Source organism: Babylonia areolata, chromosome 10 (genome assembly GCF_041734735.1).
Source record: "Babylonia areolata isolate BAREFJ2019XMU chromosome 10, ASM4173473v1, whole genome shotgun sequence".
NCBI lineage: Eukaryota > Metazoa > Mollusca > Gastropoda > Neogastropoda > Buccinidae > Babylonia > Babylonia areolata.
In genome coordinates, this window is record NC_134885.1 from 44713199 (window position 1) to 44724000 (window position 10802).

Genomic DNA, 10802 nt, shown 5'->3' on the forward strand with positions numbered 1-10802 from the left:
ATGAATCAAATAATTATTTTTCACAATTGCAGTTTACTTCATGGTTACCTACCAAGACCACCAAAACTGACGGCGGCGGAGTTCATTCTCTAAATGAAAGACCCCCATTTGAAATTACAGAAAAAAAAGAAAGAGAAAATGGCAATTAAAACATACAAAACAAAAACAAATACAGAAGAACACTTCTTATTAAAAAAAAATAAATAAAATTTTTTTAAAAAACCCCAAGCACCTAAACAATGCCAGCTTATGAGAAAGACTTGCTTTGAAAAAATATTTATACACGTCCAGAGGTAAATTATATGCACACACACACACACACACACACACACACACACACACATATATATATATATATATATATAGAGAGAGAGAGAGAGAGAGAGAGAGAGAGAGAGAGAGAGAAGAAGAAGAAGAAGGAGAAGAAAGAAAAATACATCAGTCAATATATATATATATATATATATATATATATATATATATGTGTGTGTGTGTGTGTGTGTGTGTGTGTGTGTGTGTGTGCGCGCGCGCACATATATCATATTGATAGAAAGATAGATAAATAGATATGTGTGTTAGATAGATAGATGTGTGTGTGTGTGTGTGTGTGTGTGTGTGTGTGTGTGTGTGTGTGTGTGTGTGTGTGTAAGCATAACGTATCAACAAGGACAGGACAGGACAGGACAGACATGTTCTGAGGGCAGTGCTGTAAGCATAACGTATCAACAAGGACAGGACAGGACAGACATGTCCTGAGGGCAGTGCTGTAAGCATAACGTATCAACAAGGACAGGACAGGACAGGACAGGACAGGACAGACATGTTCTGAGGGCAGTGTTGTAAGCATAACGTATCAACAAGGACAGGACAGGACAGACATGTTCTGAGGGCAGTGTTGTAAGCATAACGTATCAACAAGGACAGGACAGGACAGACATGTCCTGAGGGCAGTGCTGTAAGCATAACGTATCAACAAGGACAGGACAGGACAGACATGTCCTGAGGGCAGTGCTGTAAGCATAACGTATCAACAAGGACAGACAGGACAGGACAGGACAGGACAGACATGTCCTGAGGGCAGTGTTGTAAGCATAACGTATCAACAAGGACAGGACAGGACAGGACAGACATGTCCTGAGGGCAGTGTTGTGAGCATAACGTATCAGCAAGGACAGGACAGGACAGGACATGGTTTGAGGGCAGTGTTGTAAGCATAACGTATCAGCAAGGACAGGACCAGACAGGACAGACATGTTCTGAGGGCAGTGTTGTAAGCATAACGTATCAACAAGGACAGGACAGGACAGGACAGACATGTCCTGAGGGCAGTGTTGTGAGCATAACGTATCAGCAAGGACAGGACAGGACAGGACAGGACAGGACAGGACATGGTTTGAGGGCAGTGTTGTAAGCATAACGTATCAGCAAGGACAGGACCAGACAGGACAGACATGTTCTGAGGGCAGTGTTGTAAGCATAACGTATCAACAAGGACAGGACAGGACAGGACAGACATGTTCTGAGGGCAGTGTTGTAAGCATAACGTATCAACAAGGACAGGACAGGACAGGACAGGACAGGACAGACATGTTCTGAGGGCAGTGTTGTAAGCATAACGTATCAACAAGGACAGGACAGGACAGGACAGACGTGGTCTGGGGGCAGGGCTGTGGTCCAGCTGAAGGACAGTAGCTGTCGTGCTGGACACGGTGCAGCTCCCTGTGTCCCTGGCCGTCGTCACGGTCTGCATCTCCCGGTCCTCCCCTCCTCCACCCCCCTCCCCCTCACACAGCGGCCTGGCCTGGCTCCCTGCCCGGCCTGTTGGGGCTGCACGCGTCAAGGGTTACAGGGTCAGAGGTCACATGACCGGCCATCGGGCAATGAAGTCATATGTTGTGTGTGTAGGGCTGGTCATTGTATGGAGGCGAGGCCCAATCGTCTCCTTCTGCCGTTTTAGTGAACTTTCCCCACCTGATGTCGGCTACCTTTCACACACACCTCTCCCTCCTACCCCCAACACATGTCAGCTCACATACACATACACACGCGCACGCTTACACACACACGATACACACACGCACACACACGCAAACACACACACACACACACACTATACATATACAAATAAAAAAATATCCATAGACATACATATGTGCGCACACACGCTGTTGATTAGTATTGTTCATCCCTTCCCCCTCACACTCTTCACCTCCCTTGACACAGGTTCTAGTTTTGTAGCTGGTGTTTTGGCTGTCGTTCTCTTTTTGTTTGTTGCTTTTTGTTGGTTTTATTTTTTAATTTTGTGTGTGTGTGTGTGTGTTTTTGTTGGTTTTTTTGTTTTGTTTTGTTTTGTTTTTGTTGTTGTTGTTGGTTTTGTTGTTGTTGTTTTCTCTTTTTTTGTTTTGTTTTGTTTGTTTGTTTGCTTGCTTGTTTTAGTGACTGAAAGCACGAGACGAGGCAAATGAACGCCCCCCCCCGCCCCCCCCCCCCCCCCCCCCAGCCCCCCATCACCCTGTCACCACCACCAGCACGGACTCACCGCGCGATGCCGGTTGGGCGTGTGTGTGGAAGAGGAGCAGTCCTGTCAGGTTGACCACCAGCCCCGCACCCCCAACAGCCAGCAGCAGCAGAGGCCGCGCCACCTCCTCCACCAGCATCATCCGCTTCAGGGACTTGACCAGCACGGTGAAGCACAGCGCCAGCAGGAACACGGCGTTCACCAGCGTTCCCACTATCTCCACCCGCACCCATCCGAACGTGTTCTTGGTGGACGTCCGTTTGGCCACCTGTGGAGAGGGAGGTGGGAGGGTCGGGGTGGTACGTGCACAGTGCAAGGAGTGGGGGGAGGGGGGAGGGGAGAGGTAGGACAGAAAAAAAAGATCAGAGGACAACATTCAAGGGTGGACAGGCTTGAGACTGAGCGAGGCCTGAAGAGAGAGACACACAGAGAGACAGAGACAGAAACAGAGACAGAGACGAAGAACACTGTGAATTAGTTAGAACTGGTTACCAGGTCATCACTGATGGGGGATGACTTCAAAGACAAGCCCGCTTTCCTGGAAAGTTCGGACATGCCGGCATCAGCATGTTTCCGACATTCCCAGACCTGCTTCAGCATAGGGACTGGTGCAACACATAACCACACGTGCTCCACAGCTGGTCTGAGTGACGGCAGACACACGGAACGACAGACAGCCGAACAGGGAGTGGGGTGGGGGAAGGAGAGGGAGGGTGGCGCGGTGTCGGCGCGACCTCAAAGACCGGACTTGGGGGATGGACGGAGCAGCAGGGAGATAAGAAGAGGGGAGGAGGGGGTGGGGGGATGAAGGGATGGGGTGGGAATAGGCACAGGATGACAGTGGTGTGACTGACATGCAGCTTGCACACTGTAACAAAACAGTCATCTCTTGCGGAGTTTGGCGCTGTCGTTTTCAGCCACCATGCCCACTCAGGCAATGCAGAATGACGAACCCTCAAAGTGTGGACTGGACATGGCTCGCTTTGGTTGTGGTCAAACTCCTGAGGCTCTTTGGGGAGTGCTGTCATCTTTGTTTTGCCCTCTTGTGTTGTTGACGCTAAGATTTTTGGACTGAAGCTCTATTGGATATTAGGTTCTATATAAATTACAAGTTAGTGACAGTTGTACAGTTCAGTTTCTCAAAAAGGCGTCACTGCTTTCAGGCAAATCCATACATGCTGCACCATATCTGCTGAGCAGATGCATGACCAGCAGCGTAACCCAACGCTTGGTCAGGCCTTGGCGTGGGGGTGGGGGGGGGGGGGGGGGGGGTGGGGGGCGAGGGGGGGGAGTGTAAATAAATAAAAATAACAAATTAAATGAAGTATAAAATATTAATTAAAAATATTTATTTAAAAAAAAAACACGAATAGACAAATGAATCAATAATAGTCGTAGTCGTAGCAGATGTTGTAGTAGTAGTCGTAGTAGTTGTTGTAGTCGTAGTCGTAGTAGTTGTAGTCGTAGAAGGGGGACTGAGAAGGAGGAGGAGAGTCCATACGTATCTTGCATACACGCATGAGTCTGACGATCTTGTGTTTCATGGACATGTTGCTGTCCTTCCATGAAGATTTCAGTCTGGACAAAGCTGGTGTTTGCTACCCTTGAGAGGATTTCCGGTTTGGGTCATCCAGTGATGATACCTCGTGTCTTGGACAGGTCACATCTGGCGGGTTCATTTTCATTTGACGTTTTCACCTTCTTTACATAGGGCTTTATTTCCAGCTGGCTGAAAAGACTTCAAGAAGGTAAACGTCAGTCAGTGACAGCAGCAACAGCATACTTATTAGAGTCTGTTAACCTATTTTTGTGAGCACATTTTGGAGTTCTTGGTTGAATTTTCTTTCTTTCTTTCTGGGCTCAAGGCCTAAGCGCGTCGGGTTACGTTGCTGGTCAGACATCTGCTTAGCAGATGTGATGTAGCGTATACGGATTTGTTCGGACGTAGTGACGCCTCTTTGAATAACTGAAGTTAACTTTCTCTCCCTCTATTTATTTTAAAATTATTTTTTACACACACGTGATCATGCTTCCTCGTGTGAGTACGTCCATTGACTTCCTGAATTTCTGAAGAAAACCATCATTAAAAAAAAAAGAAAAAAAAGAAGAAACAGACCAATAAATATAGATAGATTAATTTTTTTAATCAGTAAAAAAATTAATTAAGTTAGAATAAATAAATAAATGAATGAATAAGTAATAAATAAATGAACAAACAAACATACAAACAAACAAATAAATAAACAGATAAATGAAATCAGAATAGAATAGATAAATAAATGAATAAATAAATAAATACACAAACTAACCAACAAATAAACCAAACCAAACCAAACAATCAAATAAACAATCAAACAATCAAAGCCAAGCCCAAATGAGACACCCACTTTGACAGAGGCCAGAGCCACAGTGACGGCGATGGCGTCAGACAGGACGTGGAAGGACTCGGTGACCACCGTCAGGGAGTTGGACCAGTAGCCCGTGCCCACCGCCAGCAGGAAGAAGGCCAGAGTCAGCAGCAGCATCAGCAGCAGGCGGCATGTCTTCCCCGAGTAGCGCCTCATCTCGCTTCGCTCTGTCTGTCTTGCCAAGACTGAACACTGCACACTGGCCTGTGGTGTTGGTGCTGACTGAACACTGCACACTGGCCTGTGGTGTTGGTGCTGACTGAACACTGCACGCTGGCCTGTGGTGTTGGTGCTGACTGAACACTGCAAACTGTGACGTTGGTGGTGACTGAACACTGCACGCTGGCCTGTGGTGTTGGTGCTGACTGAACACTGCAAACTGTGACGTTGGTGGTGACTGAACACTGCACACTGGCCTGTGGTGTTGGTGCTGACTGAACACTGCACACTGGCCTGTGGTGTTGGTGCTGACTGACTGAACACTGCACACTGGCCTGTGGTGTTGGTGGTGACTGAACACTGCAAACTGGCCTGTGGTGTTGGTGCTGACTGACTGAACACTGCACACTGGCCTGTGGTGTTGGTGCTGACTGAACACTGCAAACTGGCCTGTGGTGTTGGTGCTGACTGAACACTGCAAACTGGCCTGTGGTGTTGGTGCTGACTGAACACTGCAAACTGGCCTGTGGTGTTGGTGCTGACTGAACACTGCACACTGGCCTGTGGTGTTGGTGCTGACTGAACACTGCACACTGGCCTGTGGTGTTGGTGCTGACTGAACACTGCACACTGGCCTGTGGTGTTGGTGGTGACTGAACACTGCAAACTGGCCTGTGGTGTTGGTGCTGACTGAACACTGCAAACTGGCCTGTGGTGTTGGTGGTGACTGAACACTGCACACTGGCCTGTGGTGTTGGTGCTGACTGAACACTGCACACTGGCCTGTGGTGTTGGTGGTGACTGAACACTGCACACTGGCCTGTGGTGTTGGTGCTGACTGAACACTGCAAACTGTGACGTTGGTGTTGGTGGTGACTGAACACTGCAAACTGGCCTGTGGTGTTGGTGGTGACTGAACACTGCAAACTGTGACGTTGGTGGTGACTGAACACTGCAAACTGGCCTGTGGTGTTGGTGGTGACTGAACACTGCAAACTGTGACGTTGGTGCTGACTGAACACTGCACACTGGCCTGTGGTGTTGGTGCTGACTGAACACTGCACACTGGCCTGTGGTGTTAGTGCTGACTGACTGAACACTGCAATCTGGCCTGTGGTGTTGGTGGTGACTGAACACTGCACACTGGCCTGTGGTGTTGGTGGTGACTGAACACTGCACACTGGCCTGTGGTGTTGGTGCTGACTGACTGAACACTGCACACTGGCCTGTGGTGTTGGTGCTGACTGACTGAACACTGCACACTGGCCTGTGGTGTTGGTGCTGACTGAACACTGCAAACTGGCCTGTGGTGTTGGTGCTGACTGAACACTGTAATCTGGCCTGTGGTGTTGGTGCTGACTGAACACTGCAAACTGGCCTGTGGTGTTGGTGCTGACTGACTGAACACTGCAAACTGGCCTGTGGTGTTGGTGGTGACTGAACACTGCAAACTGGCCTGTGGTGTTGGTGCTGACTGAACACTGTAATCTGGCCTGTGGTGTTGGTGCTGACTGACTGAACACTGCAAACTGGCCTGTGGTGTTGGTGCTGACTGAAGGGTGTATTATCAGTACTGTCCGTGTTGTCGTGCTCTCTGACACGGATTGAAAACAACAGGCAGGACTGAAAAAGACACAGACACAGCGCTCTGAAACGGTTCTTATCTTATCTGTGGTTAAAAATGTATTGTCTACCTGTTATCTCTTGAAAACACACACACACACACACACACACACACACACACACACACACACACACACATACAGATTGTTCTGTTGTCCCTTAGCTGACCCCCCACTCCCCCTTCACCATGCCCCCCACCCCCTTCACCACCACCCCCATTCACCATGCGATGCTACAACACACACTGCGAGCTTCGAAAAGCAAAAGGCGGTGACTGGTACTGGCATGTGTTTCGAAAGCTGACAATGATTGCCACTGCCGCTGAATCAGCATGTCTTCTACACGTGACCTCACATGCGCTTCGTCAATTGTCCACGCACTGTGCAGAGCCCACTATCGGCATGTCAGTCAACGCCATGACGATGCAACAACACGCAAAGCGACTACATGCATGAATGGACGAGAAGGTGTCTCTGTCATCGCTCACCTGTCGCTTTCCTCGTGACTGTTACTGGTCACAGTCCTCAGTTAACAGTCCTTGCACCTTTCCACTGACAAAGAATGCTGACAGCGGCTCGCCCTCCATTTTTGTATCTGCCCTGGACTATTGAAGTAATAAGGTCCACCACTGTCCGCGAGTTGACCTTTCACTGGTCTGATACATAACATGTGATAACGGTAGTGCTCGTTCCGCACAATCTGTTGTCGCGAGATGGATCACATTTTTTGACCTTTTGATCTTTTTCCTATTTCGTGTGCCTGTGTGTGGATGGATTTGTACAATGTATAAACTTCGAGCGCCTGATGTGTTTGTGTGCTTGAGTTGCATAGTGTATTTTCTTGCCTTTTCACTGACGTGCTGGGTTTTCTTTATTATTAAGCTGTACTCAGGGCAGCAGCAGCTGAAATTTGAAAACTGGTTTTTGGAAGGCAGACACACCAGAGGCCTCTCAAAAGTCAGTAACATCCAGGTGGTTGTTCTGTGTGTGGCAATTTGTCTTGCCCAGTTTTGTGTAACACCTGTGTGTGTTGAAGTCAGGTTTCCTGACCCTACAGCCCATTTATTCCCTTTCGCCCCACCAAATTGTTTCCCTTTTCCCTGTCCAACCACGCCCCTTTAACCCTCCCCCAACAACGCTCTATCATCCATCTTCTCATCATCGTTCTTCGTCACAGTCATCGTCGTTTATCATCTTGTATGGAACCTCATCACTCCAGCTCTACTGCCAGCCCCTTCAACAGTGCCGCTCTCCGTGTGCGGTCAGGGGTAGGTGGAAGAGGTCAGGGGTAGGTGGAAGAGGTCAAGATTTGTTTGTCCCCTTTTTGAGGGCAGAAAGGACATCCGTCATCGACTTTCATCATGTCATCACTCGGGATCCAAGTTGTGTGTGTGTGTGTGTGTGTGTGTGTGTGTGTGTGCTTTGATTGCATGAGTGTTGTATGCCATAGTTTGTAACAGTATATTTTTGTTTGGGTGTTTTCTTTATTTGTCATTTGTTCGTATTTGCAATTTTTTGTTGGAATAAAACTTTATTCAACTTTCTAAGTTCCTGATTCCTTCTGTTTGAGAAGGTAGGTCCCGTCCCAGGAGGGTCGGGGCGCCAAGATCTCCATGACCTGTGGTCCGCCCGCCTCCAGCCGTCCTGTCCAACAGAGACACAGAGAGAGAGAGAGAGAGAGAGAGAGAGAGAGAGAGACTCTTTATAATAAAGTGTTGATGGCTGTTTGCTCTTTGTGTGTGTGGGTGTGTGTGTGGGGGGGAGGGGTTGGTTGGGGGTAGGGGTGACGGAGTTGGGAGGGGGAGGGCGTAGAGGGGACGGGGGAGAGCGTGGGGCGAGGGGGGTGGCTCAAATCGTGGGAAACCTTGAATAGTTAGAATTGGAGCGAAGAGACAAACGCGGCCCAAGTCACGTCGGTGACGCCTCGAGCAGCAGTGCGCCAATAAACAGCACTAGTAAGGTGTCATTGTGGACTGGACGCACTTAATTACAGCACTAGTGAGGTGTCATTGTGGACTGGACGCACTTAATTACAGCACTAGTAAGGTGTCATTGTGGACTGGACGCACTTAATTACAGCACTAGTGAGGTGTCATTGTGGACTGGACGCACTTAATTACAGCACTAGTAAGGTGTCATTGTGGACTGGACGCACTTAATTACAGCACTAGTGAGGTGTCATTGTGGACTGGACGCACTTAATTACAGCACTAGTAAGGTGTCATTGTGGACTGGACGCACTTAATTACAGCACTAGTAAGGTGTCACTGTGGACTGGACGCACTAAATTACAGCACTAGTAAGGTGTCATTGTGGACTGGACGCACTAAATTACAGCACTAGTAAGGTGTCATTGTGGACTGGACGCACTTAATTACAGCACTAGTGAGGTGTCATTGTGGACTGGACGCACTTAATTACAGCACTAGTAAGGTGTCATTGTGGACTGGACGCACTTAATTACAGCACTAGTAAGGTGTCATTGTGGACTGGACGCACTTAATTACAGCACTAGTAAGGTGTCATTGTGGACTGGACGCACTTAATTACAGCACTAGTAAGGTGTCATTGTGGACTGGACGCACTTAATTACAGCACTAGTAAGGTGTCACTGTAGACTGGACGCACTTAATTACAGCACTAGTAAGGTGTCATTGTAGACTGGACGCACTTAATTACATTAATTACAGCACTAGTAAGGTGTCATTGTGGACTGGACGCACTTAATTACAGCACTAGTAAGGTGTCATTGTGGACTGGACGCACTTAATTACAGCACTAGTAAGGTGTCATTGTGGACTGGACGCACTTAATTACAGCACTAGTAAGGTGTCATTGTGGACTGGACGCACTTAACTACAGCACTAGTAAGGTGTCATTGTGGACTGGACGCACTTAACTACAGCACTAGTAAGGTGTCATTGTGGACTGGACGCACTTAATTACAGCACTAGTAAGGTGTCATTGTGGACTGGACGCACTTAATTACAGCACTAGTAAGGTGTCATTGTGGACTGGACACACTTAATTACAGCACTAGTAAGGTGTCATTGTGGACTGGACGCACTAAATTACAGCACTAGTAAGGTGTCATTGTGGACTGGACGCACTAAATTACAGCACTAGTAAGGTGTCATTGTGGACTGGACGCACTTAATTACAGCACTAGTAAGGTGTCATTGTGGACTGGACGCACTTAATTACAGCACTAGTAAGGTGTCACTGTAGACTGGACACACTTAATTACAGCACTAGTAAGGTGTCATTGTGGACTGGACGCACTTAATTACAGCACTAGTAAGGTGTCATTGTGGACTGGACGCACTTAATTACAGCACTAGTAAGGTGTCATTGTGGACTGGACGCACTTAATTACAGCACTAGTAAGGTGTCATTGTGGACTGGACGCACTTAATTACAGCACTAGTAAGGTGTCATTGTGGACTGGACGCACTTAATTACAGCACTAGTAAGGTGTCATTGTGGACTGGACGCACTTAATTACAGCACTAGTAAGGTGTCACTGTAGACTGGACGCACTTAATTACAGCACTAGTAAGGTGTCATTGTAGACTGGACGCACTTAATTACATTAATTACAGCACTAGTAAGGTGTCATTGTGGACTGGACGCACTTAATTACAGCACTAGTAAGGTGTCATTGTGGACTGGACGCGGCATTGTGGACTGGGAGATGGAATAACGTGTCCATGTTCTCCTTCAGTGATGGACGTACATACAATATATCGTTGTGCCTGCATTAGCATCATGTTTAAGTAGAAGCGTACAAATGGCTTTTAAGCTGTTGCCGTCATGTGGACTCCAACGTATAAAGTGCACGGAAAGTTGATGTGCAAGAGGTTTGTGATTTCTAGTCTATTTATCATGTATTGATTCATTCATTTATTCATTTATCTATTCATTTGTTTGTTTTTGATAACGGGCAAAATGGAAATGTTGCATTGTGTACGAGCGGTCACGTGATGCGTAGTGCTGGTCACGTGATGCGTAATGACGGCGTGAAAGAGGACAGGACAGAAAGGGGTGGAAGGAAGTATGGACAATTTAATGAGCTATGTACACACACACACACAC

At 47.7% G+C, this 10802-nt stretch overlaps 1 protein-coding gene across 1 annotated transcript in view; it reads right to left on the bottom strand.

Moving 5' to 3' along the window:
- LOC143286618 (proton-coupled zinc antiporter SLC30A1-like) overlaps nucleotides 1-5186 on the bottom strand; it is a 32383-nt gene extending 27197 nt beyond the window's left edge. Inside the window, exons 1-3 of the mRNA XM_076594260.1 lie at nucleotides 4906-5186; nucleotides 2540-2786; nucleotides 1651-1827 (exon numbers count right to left, since the gene is read on the bottom strand). Coding sequence (XP_076450375.1) covers nucleotides 1651-1827; nucleotides 2540-2786; nucleotides 4906-5082 — 601 coding nt within the window. The 5' untranslated portion in view covers nucleotides 5083-5186. The remainder of the gene's footprint in view (nucleotides 1-1650; nucleotides 1828-2539; nucleotides 2787-4905) is intronic.
- Nucleotides 5187-10802: the final 5616 nt, after the last annotated feature.